This window comes from Varanus komodoensis, unplaced genomic scaffold (assembly GCF_004798865.1).
Source record: "Varanus komodoensis strain SLA01 unplaced genomic scaffold, ASM479886v1 scaffold29_1, whole genome shotgun sequence".
Classification (NCBI taxonomy): domain Eukaryota; kingdom Metazoa; phylum Chordata; class Lepidosauria; order Squamata; family Varanidae; genus Varanus; species Varanus komodoensis.
In genome coordinates, this window is record NW_025335759.1 from 1,491,357 (window position 1) to 1,504,980 (window position 13,624).

Below are 13,624 nucleotides of genomic sequence, written 5' to 3' on the forward strand. Positions count from 1 at the left end.
AATAACATTTAAATAAAAAGGTCTTGGCCTGGCACCGAAAAGCAAATAATGACGGCGCCAGGCGGACCTCTCTGGGGTTTCATTGGCTGAGATATGAACGCAGATTTCATTGGCTGAGATATGAACGCATGGCACATGGCACCCCTCTCTGTAGTTGAGACAGCTTCCCTGCTGCAACCCAGACTAGATTTCTTGCTTTGGTTATTTCCAGATTATTCATCATCAATTCCAGCTTCAGCCAGCTGTATCTCTTGCCCTTTCTAACTCCTGCCTATCTGAATTCCCATTGCTTCAAGCTGCCTTTGCATTCTTACCCAGTATAATGTCTTATCCAGTGGTCCTCAGACTTTTTCAATAGGGGGCCAGTTGAAAGGCTGCGGTGACTGTCGCAGGCCAGTGAAGGTGGAGTGCGGGCCGGTGAGGCAGGATCAGGTGTGTGCGGCGGTGGCTTGCTTGCTCGGAGCTCTCTCAGTGAGTCCAAAACCATCTCCGAGCGAGCAAGCCACTGCCTCCCCGCCCACGCAGCAAGTGCGCATGCAGGCGGCGAACAGCGGTGTGGCCTGGGTGGATGGCCATGGTGGGCCAGATCCGTCCCGCGGGCCGTAGTTTGAGGACCCATGGTCTTACCTGTCAAGCGTCTGTGCTCTAATGCTCAAATTACACCGGAGCACAGTAATTCCAGCCAGGCCTTTGCTCCACCATTGTATTTACAGTGCTGTTTTTGCACTCGACTTATCTGCAATGCCTCTATCTGAAAAGACAATAGAAATAGTTCAGTAGAAAAATGGTACAACAGAATATAAAACCATTAGAAGTTTAAAAGAGAATATAGCAAGAGGGGAAGATATAACAATTGCACACATTTAAAAACACATTGGAGAAAAAAATGGGCACACTTCTCTAGGGAGAGCATTTTGCTACTGGGGTGCCATCACTGGGCCTTTCCTTGGTAGGACCACAGAGACCCAGGTTCAAGTCTTTGCTTAGCCATGGAACTCATTAGGTGGCTTTGGGTTACCTCTCTGCCTATGCTATCATACAGGGTTCTTGATAATAATGGCAGTGGGGGTCAAACCTTGTGCACTGCCCTGACCCAGTTGAATTTTATTTTTTTTTTAATTGAAGGAGCACCTCTTCCCTTACATGCCCTCACGCCCATTAAGATCTGCAGGAGAGGCTTTGCTCTGGGAGCCCTCTTTAAAGGAGAGTAAAAAAACAACTACCCAGAGCAAGGCCTTCTCTGTGGTGGCGCCCAGATTATGGAATGTGCTCCCTGGAGAGGTGCGCCTGGCACCGAGTTTATATTCTTTTCGGCACCAGGTTAAAACCTTTTTATTTAATTGTTATTTTAAAAATTAATATTTTTATTGTTAACAGTCACTTTTTGGGGGGTTTTTTGTTTTTGTTTTTATATAATTTTATGGAATTTGTATCATTTTATTGTTTTTAATTGTACATTTGTGAACCGTCCCAAGATGCCGAGGCATGTGATGACGGCATATAAAAGTTTTAAATAAATAAACGATTTGGGTGCCTTATTTAAAAATTAAGTGCAAGTATCAATAATCAGGCTGTGTGTTTAAGAAAAAGTATTAGCTTGAAAGAACAGTGGATAATTAAGGGTATGTATATATAATCTTATAATATCCTTCCTCAACCCTGTGTTCTCCGAATGTTTTGGCCTTCCAATTCCCAACCGGATCCAGCCAGCATAGCTATTGGTGTGGTGCACAGGAATTATAGCCCAAAACATGTGGAAGTATTAGGTTGGTGAAGGCTGCCTTATAAACATGCTTGGATAAATTGTCTAAATAAACTTCCTCGTTTGTTTTTCCTATTAACCTTTACGAAATGTTTCAGGGAGAAACAACTGATGCTCTCTCTCTCGCCCCTCTCCCCTACCCCCACCCCGTTTATATTAGGCAGAAGAAGCAGGCCTTGCGGTGTCCATTTTGTTATGTGTGCGAGCCCTACAGCTCAGATCAAATGAAAATGACGGCATGAAGTCTTCAGTATGCAAAACAATTGCATGCCTTCTTCCAGAAGACCTTGAAGTCAGAAGAGCATGCCAGCTCACTGAATACTTACTTGAGCCAAGTGAGGAAGGATACAATCTACTAGAAGAGCTTTACCTGCAACCAGATCAGAAATTTGATGAAGAAAATGCACCAGTTCCCAACTCCCTTCGTTGTGAACTTCTGTTGGCATTGAAGGCATATTGGCCGTTTGATCCAGAATTTTGGGACTGGAAAACTTTGAAGCGGCATTGTCTCAAATTATTAGGGAAGGAAGTTTCTGAGTCAGAGGAAGACCTGAGTTGCAATGAAATGCCATTCAATGAAACTGAATTATTAGATAGTCTCCTAAGTGACTGTGAAGAAAGCAGGGAAGATAATAATTTTGAAGGTCATGATATAGTAAATCAGCCCAAAGAAAGAGTGAGAGTCAAAAAGCCAATTGGCTCCTCTGAAAGGTACCAGAGGTGGCTTCAGTACAAATTCTTCTGTGTCATTTGCAAAAGGGAGTGTATAGAGGCCAGAATACTTCACCATTCTAAGATGCACATGGAAGATGGCATTTTCACATGTCCAGTGTGTACAAAAAAGTTCAAGAGGAAGGATGTCTTTGTGACTCATGTCATGGAGCATGTGAAAATGCCGCCTAGTAGAAAGTACCGCGCTAAGACCAAGATGCTGATGAAGAAAGAGAAACGGGCAAAGAGTAATCTAGCCAGGATTGCTTCTGCAGCGCTTGAAGAGAATCAGCCACTGAAAATAATGCCATGTGAAAAACCCAGGATCGATACGCAGGACTATGTCACATTTAGCAAACTAGAAAACTGTCACCTGCAAGACAGAGACCTGTACCCATGCCCAGGTACAGGATGTTCCAGAGTGTTTAAGCAATTCAAATACTTAAGTGTCCATTTGAAAGCTGAGCACCAAAACAATGATGAAAATGCCATGCATTACTTGGACATGAAAAACAAGCGAGAGAAATGTTCATACTGCAGGCGGCATTTCATGTCGGCGGTCCATCTGCAGGAGCACGAGCAAGTGCACAACGGCCCTCAGCCTTACATGTGTGTGTCTGTCGGTTGCTATGCTCGGTTTGGCTCAGTGAATGAGCTGCTGCACCACAAGCAGCAGCATGATGATCTGCGTTACAAATGCGAGCTTAGCGGCTGTAACATTGTCTTCAGTGACTTGGCACAGCTCTACCACCACGAAGCCCAGCATTTTAGGGACGCATCCTACACATGTAATTTCCATGGCTGTAAAAAGTTCTACTATTCAAAAACTGAGTTTACGGATCATCTTTCAATGCATATTTCAAATGGTGAAATGAAGGAGATGCCAGTTAAGCATGAGGAGAATGTTTCTGGCAATAGTCCTGCTTGTGTTTCTGACTCTGAGGTGTTTGAGCAAAAAGATCCTTCCCATCTGCATGAGAGTCTCAGTTTGCCCTCTGGATCAACAAATTCAGAGGGAATTCCGGAAGTTAAACAAGAGCCTCTGTCTGATGGAGAGGTAGATGGAAAAAGCAATGGCAGTTTTGGGAGCAATATTGCATCCCTAGCCAATGAGAAGCAGATGCCTGCATTGACTGAAACCGTAGACTGTGGCCAGGCAATTTCTAGTGTTTTGTTACCGAATGAAAAAGTCTTCCTTCCATCCAGTTTAAAAGAACGATATTCAAATGTGGCCGTCTACTTTGACGGGAAAAGGTTTACCTGTGGCTTTGAAGGCTGTGGATCAACATACAAAAATTCAAAGGGCATGCAGAAACATTTGCGAAGGGCTCATCCTTATCATTTCAAACCTAGAAGGAAGCTGGGCCTGAAAGTGAAAGATACCAGTCAGTTCAGTGATGGTGTGCATAACAGCACTGCTGAAGAGATTGATTCAGAGCTCCAACACGGTTCAGATATAAATGCAGACTCTCCGGGCATTATAGATTGTAATACAAGCTGCAAGAGTCAAAGCTATTTAAAGGAAGAACCCTGCCCCTCTTCCCCGGAAACTTCTTTCTTTGGGCATTCTAAAGTGTCAAATATGGAAGATTTGATGCTGGAGCTCTTGTTGGGCTTGAAGCATTTAAGTTTAAACAATTCGAGCAGCCATATTGGAAATTCTAGGCTGTTGCAGTCATATTCATCAAAGTACTCCAATTCTGAAGATGAATCTACCTCAGACCATTTTCTTGAAGAGCAACGGGGCAAACTACCAACCCAATACCTTACCCAGTTGGCAGCCAAGCCATTTTTCTGTGAGCGTCAAGGTTGTACATGTGAATTTGTGACCAGGGAAGCACTGTTGACGCATTATGTTAGAAAACACAATTATTCAAAGGAGATGGTGCTTCAGTTGAATATGTTTCAACATCGGTATTCACCTTTTAAATGTCATATTTGCCAAAGATCCTTTACCAGAAAAACACATCTTAGAGTCCATTATAGAAACAAGCATAAGCTTGGCAATGTGACAGCAACCCAGAAACTGTTTACGAATGACAGTTTCGAGGATATGGGGGAGCCTGCGGAGGATATGCTGAACAGCAGTGTGGCTTCAATGTCTTCTTTCTATGCCAACACAGAAGAAGAATTTAATGCCCAAGCTAAGCTTTCAGGTGAATCTCAGTGTCATACTAAGAAGGAAGAGCTTAGTTCTGAAACAGATCTGGAATCTAGTGAAGAAGCAGAAAGCTGTGTAACAGGGAAACAAACTAAACTTTCTGCTTTGGAAAGCCACCGGAAAGGACTGGAAGCGAGAGAGGGGAGGGGAAGTAAAAGAACTGTTGCCAAAGGAAATTTATGTTACATTTTACACAAATACCACAAACCGTTCCATTGTATTCATAAAAACTGCAACTCGGCATTTACTAATCAGAAAGGTCTGATTCGTCACTACAGAACTGTACATCAGTATAACAAAGAGCAGCTCTGCCTAGAAAAAGACAAAGCAAGAACAAAGAGGGAACTTGCCAAATGTAAAAAAATATTTGTCTGTAAACATAAGGCATGCAGCAAGCGCTTCTTATGCTCTAAATCTCTGGCTAAGCACTGCAGTGACTTTCATGCCCTTGACCATGTAGAGGATTCAAAAGGGCTCTCTGAAACGGAGTCCATGAGATTTCCTTGTCATTATCCTCACTGCCCCGCGGCATTTTATTCCTTCCACAAATTAAAGCATCACCTTTCAGAAGAACATGCCAAGGAGGAAGAAATAAACAAAGAGATTGAAATCCACTGCGACCTTAATGGATGTAACAGAGTTTTCACAACCTATAGTCGCTATTCTCAACATGTATATTTTCGACACAGTGATTACGATGGCATCTTGGAAGGTGCCAAAGAGAAAGGGAACCACCTTAAAGATGAACAAGAGCAAAGCTGCTTAAAAGATCGGTGTCTCCGGCATGAAGAGAATGATAAAAAGAAACAGATCAATGAAAAAGTTGAAAAGAATAATAATAAACATAAAGGAAAGCAATTGTATAACTTCAGAACAAGGGAGGAAGCTCTCCAGATGTGCAGAGACAACTGCAATCAGACCCAGTATCCTTGCATGATTCAGGGATGTCCCTCCGTAGTAAAACTGGAAAGCAGTATTGTGCGGCATTATAAGCGCACCCATCAGATGGCCGGTGCTTATATCGAACAGCAGTATGAGGAGCTTGTCCTTTGCGTTGAATGTGGTACTGTGATAAATGACTCCTGTTTAGAGGCAAGTCAGGATTCAAATAAAGAGGCAAATGGTGACTTTAAACAGGAGGTAGCTGCACATCCTGCATATCAAGACAGGGGAGAGCGTCTTGTTTTGAACTCAGATCGTGATGATAAAGCAAGTAAAAATGGCAGGTGTTCGGAGGGTGACAAGGTTCAGGAAGCCAGTGTCTTCTTGTATACAGGCACTTTAAAACATATCCACAATCCAAAAACCAGATATCTTGAAGAGCGTAGTCTAGTGGAATCTGCTGAGCAGCGTAAAACACAAGTGGATGACTTGCCCAGCAGCGATGGGAAAGAAAATACCTCTTACTGCATGAGGTCAGATGTGCAGTTACCGAGAGAGAAAGAAGCTAGAGACTGGCAACACACATCCCAGCCGAGCATTAAAAAACCCCTTTCTGCTACAAAAGACAAGATGCAGAAGCAATCCATGCCCAAGCCCTTTGATATAAAGTCCTTCAAGCCAATGGGGTTTGAGTCTTCATTTCTAAAGTTCCTTCAAGAAAGTGTGGAACGAGAGGAGGAGGAGGATGACGACGATGATTTTGTGGATGATTGGGAGCCAAATGAACAGTACGGAACTGCTGGTGGGGTGAAAAAAGATAAAGACTTTAAAAGGGATATATCACAGAGCAGGGTTACATACGGAAATGTCCCAGTGACAGCCATGCCCAAGAAGAACAGTGGCTCCAAAGCTCATGGGCAGCTGAGGGGTATACAGCCGCTCTTATCAACGGACTCTCCTATCCCTTCTCTTGAAAATCTGAGGGTCATATTGGACAAGGCATTAACAAACTGTGGGGACAATGCCTTAAAACAACTTCATTATTTACGACCAGTTGTTGTTCTTGAAAGATCTAAATTTTCCACATCCCTCATAGACTTTTTTCCAACAAAAAAATCAGATCACCTTTGTGTGGGAAGTTCATAAAATTTTGTGTTTATTTAAGTGAAAGAGAGCGAGAGAGAGCGAGAGAGAGAGAGAGAGAGAGAGAAAAAGAAGACTGCCTCCACTACTGCTACATGGGGAAAATTTGCTAATTTGGTTCAGTGCACCTGTTGTTGAGGTTAGATTAGACTGTTGAGTTCCATGAATGTATGACATCTGTCCACAGTATTGGCTAATACAGCTCCCTGGTTAAATTAAGAGAGAGAGAGAGAGAGAGAGAGAGAGAGAGAGAGAGAACTGATATTTTGGTGCTAATTAACAGAATATTGAGTAGGGGGCTTCCTCTGGCAAAGTAAATGTGCATGATTGTATATGGAACAAGTACTTAGGGTACCAAGGTGGGGGAGGGGGAGGGGGGAAGGATAAAGATCTTACTTGACTTGAATGTGCACCTCCAGGGTGCTTCGTGTAACATATTGTACACTACAGCATCTTATATTTTTTGAGTTATGAGTTTCAATAAAATGAATTTTTTCACCCATTTTGGTTGACTGTACAGCCAGATGTTGATAGCTTAAGATAAATTGGAATTGAGGGTTGTGTGTAATAGTTTTGAATTCTGGCATGTTACCTACCTGTGAAAGTCTGGATAGCATAGTCCTGTGGAAGAGAAAATGCGGGGGGGGGGGCACTAGTAAGATTAAATTTAGCATTTTTATAAGGTATGTCAAGAAGGAAACAAGCAGCAAGGTATAGATGTGAAAATTCTTTATTGTGGTGCTTCCTGAAAATAGAAGAAACCTGTCTCTTGTATGGTCCTTAAACTATCCAAATGGGAAAAGAGATCAAATATATACAGAAATAACTTTGTATAAATATTTAGATTTTTACAACTCACATATAGACCAGTATTACTATTCAGCTATTTTCCTGGTTTTGTGAGTTGGGAGTTTTGGATTTTAAAAGAAACAGAGGAATATGAAACACATTTGTTTTTTTGTAATTTCCATTGTTTGGCAGTATTCCTTTTGCTTGATCTTAGATCCTGTTTTTTTCCAAAAAAAAAAAAAAAGTTAAAGCAGTGCAGTCCACAAAAGCAGTAGAGTGGCTTAAAGAAATAATTTGCACTGAATTCATGTGACTGAGAAATTTAAGTTATATTCATAACATATTGTAATTTTTTCTCCATTATTATTCAGTATTGCTGCCCACCATTGGGTAGCAAAGTTTTCAAAGAGCAGGCGCATTCTATGCAAAAACTCTGTGCTATCTACCTTTAACTAGTGCTATTGGTTGAAATGATAAAATGATCTTTGTTTTTAAAAACCTTGTTTAGTTGTTTAATAATAAATTCTTCCTAGAAGAACTGAAGCATCCACTGCTCTTACACTCCATTTTCTAAGGGTGCTACTTTTTCCTCCTTTGCAATGTGGCAATAGCACATTTGATTATAACACCCTGTATTATCCCTTTCCCAATTATCTCAAACTTTTTGTGGTCTTAATTTGCTGAGATTATAACTGAATTACTTTTCAGCATGCCAGCCTTCTGGCTTGTGCGCTAATGGCTGTGTCGAACAGTGGAGAGAACAGCTAGTTGCAATAATTTGTCACTGATAAGAATTGGCTGCTGTACAATACATTCTTCATGCTAATTAGCAAGAACATAAGAATTGCTTTTTAAGATCAGACCAAAGATTCATGTAAGCAGTTGACTGTCTCATATAGCGTCATGCCACATGGCACGGCAAATTCACCATTGGGGCATCATGGAGTTGGCACATCCCACTTGTCTCTATCTCAGTCATATACCTGAGCGTAAACGAGTTTCATGAGCACAGGCACCTGTTGGTGTGTGGTGTTAAAATTGGCCAGTCGTACTTTTTCACAGGTTTTGTCTTCAATACCAGATGCTCATTAAGGAAGGGATTCTTCTAGTTCTTTCATGATGACTTTGGTATAATGAATGGGAAGAAAGGAGGCTTCTTTCTGAAGGTCCAGGCTCTGTCTTGGCAGTACTAATTGTGAAGCCATGTTGGTTTTACAGACCATGTTTTCTCTTTGTTGTAAAGAACCAACAGAGATCTTTCTAGAGATTTAGAAGGAGCACACTAACCTCCTGCAATTTTCTAGATTCCTTTGAAGTTTCACCAGTTCTACATCTGTCTGTTGACTCATTCTGTCTTTATGTTAAGTTTACATGTTCAGAGTAGCTTACAAAGAGCTTCAAGGAATTTCCCCATCAAGTTATTGGGTCTTGCTAGCTTTATCAGAGTAACAGCATTATGTACCTTTGGGCCATTTTATGTTTTAAATCAAATATTGTGTTGCTCAGCGTTGGCAGTATATGGCCTTTCTGTTTTCTGAAAATCTCTTAAAACCCTTAAAACTTATACAGCAGAAAACAAGACATACAGTATTAAATGTAGCTGTATCTTCTTTAATGCATTATTTTATAATGCTAGAAGAAATCCTAAAGTATCGATCCATAAAACATCTGAATTCCACCAAGAACAAATAAAGTATGTGATTGAGAGAGAATAATTCAGGGACTTAAGTAAGACTACTCTGACAGGAAAACTCTTCTTGTAAAGCTCCAGCAACTCAACTGAGAGAAAATTATTTCCACTCCAGAGCAAGTCTTAAAATGGCTAGCATTTAATGCTGGAAAGTATACCACAAATGAAATAAAGTAGACCTAAAGATCTCAGGGACTTGGAGAGAGGGTATCAGGAAACAGCAATGTTAGATTCCAGAGGTTTTGATTACAGTGGTGGCTAATAGAAACTATCAAATGCTGTAATCGATCAATACTGCTCTTATTCCTTGAAAACCATCTAAATGTGTCATCCATCTTTCTGACTTAACAATATTCTACTGCTTGACGAACACATGTTCAGAAAAAATTAAATATGTGATTAGACATCTATTTAAAGGGAAATTGTCTTCCATAGAGTTTAGATTAGCTAAATTTTGTTTTCCAAGCTCTTCTATCCAGAGCAATCATCTTAAATGTTGAAAAGATTCTTTGGTGTGTCCAACTTCTGAGACGCTTAAGAAATTGTTAAGGGTTTGTCTTTAGTTGCCTTTAAAAAAATCCTTCTTGCCTTATCTTATATTTCTGTCTGTCGTATCTTGATAAAATCCATGCACTGTCTTCAGTTTTCACGTAGGTTAATTTTTACTTCCTAAAATTATACCCATTTAATTGTAATAAATTTTTATACTACTGTTTAGGCATGTTGGCATTCTTTTGGTTCTTTTTATGTTGTGCACCTGCTTTAGAAATATTGCACTTAGGAAATGGCACTAAAGGGTTTCCTGCACCATGTGATGCTTTAGAGCACAGAGGCTAGTTTGAGTTGAATGACTGACAACATTAGTTTACCTGCTGTTCCAAAAAGAGAATAATGTGAGCTATGATGGTGTAAAAATGCATATGCAGTGCAAGATGGATTGCTGCCAGGTGCCATCTGGATCCTGCCTTTTATCACGGATGCTGAGATGTCTATAACGAGTATGGGTTATGTTAGAACATTCGCAAGACTTTCCTTATGCTTTTATGAAGATGGCTTCTTACCTACACTTACCTTTTAAAAAGAAAAACAGATGCCAGGCTTCAAGTCTATCAGGTGACATCCACTCTCTGTATTCATAGTTGTTTCCCTAATCTGTGAGGGTGGGGACTCTGTATGAGGCATGCAGATGCTAAATATACTCCATACCTGTTTCTGCTCACTTCTGCTCTTCATAGGTTAGTGGACTGAACCTAGACCTTAAGAATTGATGCTTGAGCTGAGGTTTGGAACAAAGTTGGGCATCAAAGAAATTTAAGGCTCAAATTATTTCTAAATTGGAGTAGGCCAACAGTCTAATCGAAAAGCAGCACAGCAGGACTATCAAATACAAACCTCAGCAGTCCAGTTATTTGTTGACTTCCTGGACACACAGGAAGCTGTCATAGTACTTAAGACTACCCATTTACCGAGCCCTGTCTGTTCCAGACTGGTCGGAGCTGTTACTCCATCTGTCTCCTGGCACTTTTAAGTGGAGATGCCAGGGCTTTGCCCTGAAGCCATGCTCCTCCTCTCCAAAATCCAGCTTTTGGGGCATCTCCCCAGTAGCTGCAATACATGGCACCTGTACAGAGCTGGTCTTAAAAACAATGCTTACCTTTTAAAATAAACAGGGAAGTATGTGCCCTCTGACTTAAAGGGTGTGTGCTAATAGGGTCTCTGTAGCAGATGCAGTTTGTATATGTTTTGTGTCTCTTGGTTAAGAGTACAAAACATAGTGCAAGAAAGTAGTAGAATTGGAAGGGGCCATGGAGGCCCTTGGTTCCAACCCACTGCTGTTGCAGGACACCAAGTTACAGCATGTGCACGGGTGCTTCGGAGGCTGTGTTTAACAGGAAGTTTCTTTTAAGATGATGAAACAGACGGTAGAAATGCAGAAGATTCACTTTTCCTACAGGAACTACCATATCCCGAACAAAACTCTCATACCACGAGGCTTACCAGTATTTCAGAATGTTTTGCTCTTGTTTCATTCAAACATTCAAATTTCAGTAATTAAAGCAGAAATGCTTCCACATATGTGTATGTTAAAATAAGGTAAGGGTATTCAGGCTGCAGAACATCCAAGCCTTTGATAGATACCATAATGTGCACTAGTGAAGCCTGTGGTGCTTTTTATGGAAATGTGCTCTGAAGAGCCATTTCGTTTAAAGCAAAACATGGGTTAAAGCATTTCTGGTTTTTGGCCCAGCGATGTTCGTTAGGGATGGGTCTCTGAGCAACCTGAAAGTCACATCAGCTGATAGAACCCTGCTCCCCATCATTAGCTATTTTTCACATCTTGCCTGTTGGAAAGAGTTGTAGATGTGCACCTTTTTTAGTTGGTCTAATAAAGACCAACCCTAAAAATGGACTATGGGTTTTTTCCTCATGTCCAATACAACTAGCATTGTTTTTTGCGCATCTCAATGTAAGCCAAGATATTCACATGACCTCAGAGTCTCTCCCCCCACCTTTAATGCACATACTTCCTATTTGTGATAAAACTATATGGCTTATTACCAATACTGACTTGTGTAGTAATATGTACTAACACATACTCAATTCCAACTCTGGATCTACCATAGAAGTGTGCTGCTTCAGTTAAATCCCTTTTCCATAAAATATTATTTGCCTACTTCGTAAAATATCTTACTGAAAAATGTGCCATTTTGTTTGGGAATGTTATCTGACTTGCTGAATAACGTAGCCCTTACTCAAATTGGATTCTTCTAAAATAGGTTCTGGAATTCACATACCCAAATATTTTTCTCCAGGTAGAAGTTTTTCATAGTTCTTTAAGAGGAAAAAAACATTAATATGAAACAGGAGTATTGAAAACCTTCACACTACCAGCCCACTAGAACAATCGCATGTAAATTTAGATGTCAGTTCAGTGTTCTTGAATTTGACTCCTAGGTTAAGTGCAAAGGATCGCTTCCAGAAAGCCATCTGTTTAAGCCATACAAGCTTATGATGTAAACTGGTGATTTTATACTCTACCTTTCGCAGAAAAAAAAATTTTTTTTGCAGATAGACTTTTTTCTTCCTTTTTTTTAATCAGTAGGGAGCTCCTCCCTTGGAAGCATGCAGAAGTAACGTCTGCATTTGGATGCTGTAAAAAAACTTACACCTTTCCTTTGGTGATTTGTAGAAATGGCTGCTTAACGTTGGCACGTGCGACTGAAAAACTGTTCAATCTGTATAGACAGTTGGGTGTATTTTCTCTTGTTTATGTTAAAAGAAATTCTAGGGGTCTAAATAGTAGGCAAAGCGATGATACTGTGTTTAAAACAGATTCTAGTGAGGTGCTGTCTGCACTATGGTAGTTACTGTGTCTTTGCTGTGCTTTTTGTTAGCTAAGCCTAACCATTAGCTGGAGGAGAGCTTTGTGAATACCCCGGACCAGCAGAAAGGCAAACAAAGGGGTCCTAGATCAAGTCAAACCAGAGCTTTCCCTAGAAGCAAAAACAAATGGACGCTGTTACACTTTCATGGTGCCATCATGAAAAGGCAAGACTCGCTGGGACCGTTGAAGGCAGAGGATGAAAGGGAAGACCGAATATGAGATGGACTGAATTCATCAAGGAGGCCACAGCCTTGAACTTGGCATTGCTGAACGGAGCTGTCATGGGCAGGATGTTTTGGGGGGCCTTCATTCACAGGGTCACCGTAAGTCGGAGACGGCACATAACAAGTTTCGAGTCTATACCAAACATGAGAAAATGGGCTTGCATCAATGTTCTTGTAAAGGTGATTTCTGCATTCTCTGATGTGGATGCTTCATTATTCAAGATCCTAGAATATGGGTTTTGAGCATCTTTCAGCTTGATGGTCAGATTCTTGCTGTATGGGGAGGGGGGCACATTCCATCAGCCAGTGGAGCTGGAGGCCAAAGGGATGGAACCAAAATACTATGCTCTTAACTGCCAGTAATTAGGTCTGAGAAGCATTGTAGAAGCAGGGTGGGGACTGCATAAAAACTGAGAAACCACCATACCCTTGGTGGTCAAATGGAAAGGGTGTGGCTATCAGGATTTGGCCCAAGGTTCTGCAGCCCTGGGCTGCAATAACAAAGCATCCACATTAGAGGATTTAAGGCAGGGAGGGAGCCAAACTGGTGGAGCAGAGCTCTTCAAGCAGCACAGTTGGAATGGAATCTGCCACCTTTTAAAATGCTGATAAAGGGTGAAGGTGGGACTCTCTAGATTGCCCCCCCCCCAATACCCTCCAGGGAAGGAATAGTTGCACTAGTGGAACTGCTGCAAGATATATTGAAGGAGATAAGTGATTTGGAGCCTGCTGTGCCCATAGGACAGCCAGAAAGTAGCTTTGCATTGTAAGAAAGGCAAAACAAAGAGCACCCAAAAGGAAAAACAAAAGCATTGCTGTTGAGTAAATTAACTTTAAAATAGAAAAGGCTTGTTTAAAAAAAATATCAGCCAACAGA

General features: G+C 41.1%; 1 protein-coding gene across 1 annotated transcript in view; it reads left to right on the forward strand.

Moving 5' to 3' along the window:
* The window catches only part of RLF (RLF zinc finger), a 32,033-nt gene extending 22,178 nt beyond the window's left edge, over positions 1-9,855 (forward strand). Inside the window, exon 8 of the mRNA XM_044434903.1 lies at positions 1,923-9,855. Within this exon, the coding sequence (XP_044290838.1) occupies positions 1,923-6,662 (4,740 nt within the window). The 3' untranslated portion in view covers positions 6,663-9,855. The remainder of the gene's footprint in view (positions 1-1,922) is intronic.
* Positions 9,856-13,624: the final 3,769 nt, after the last annotated feature.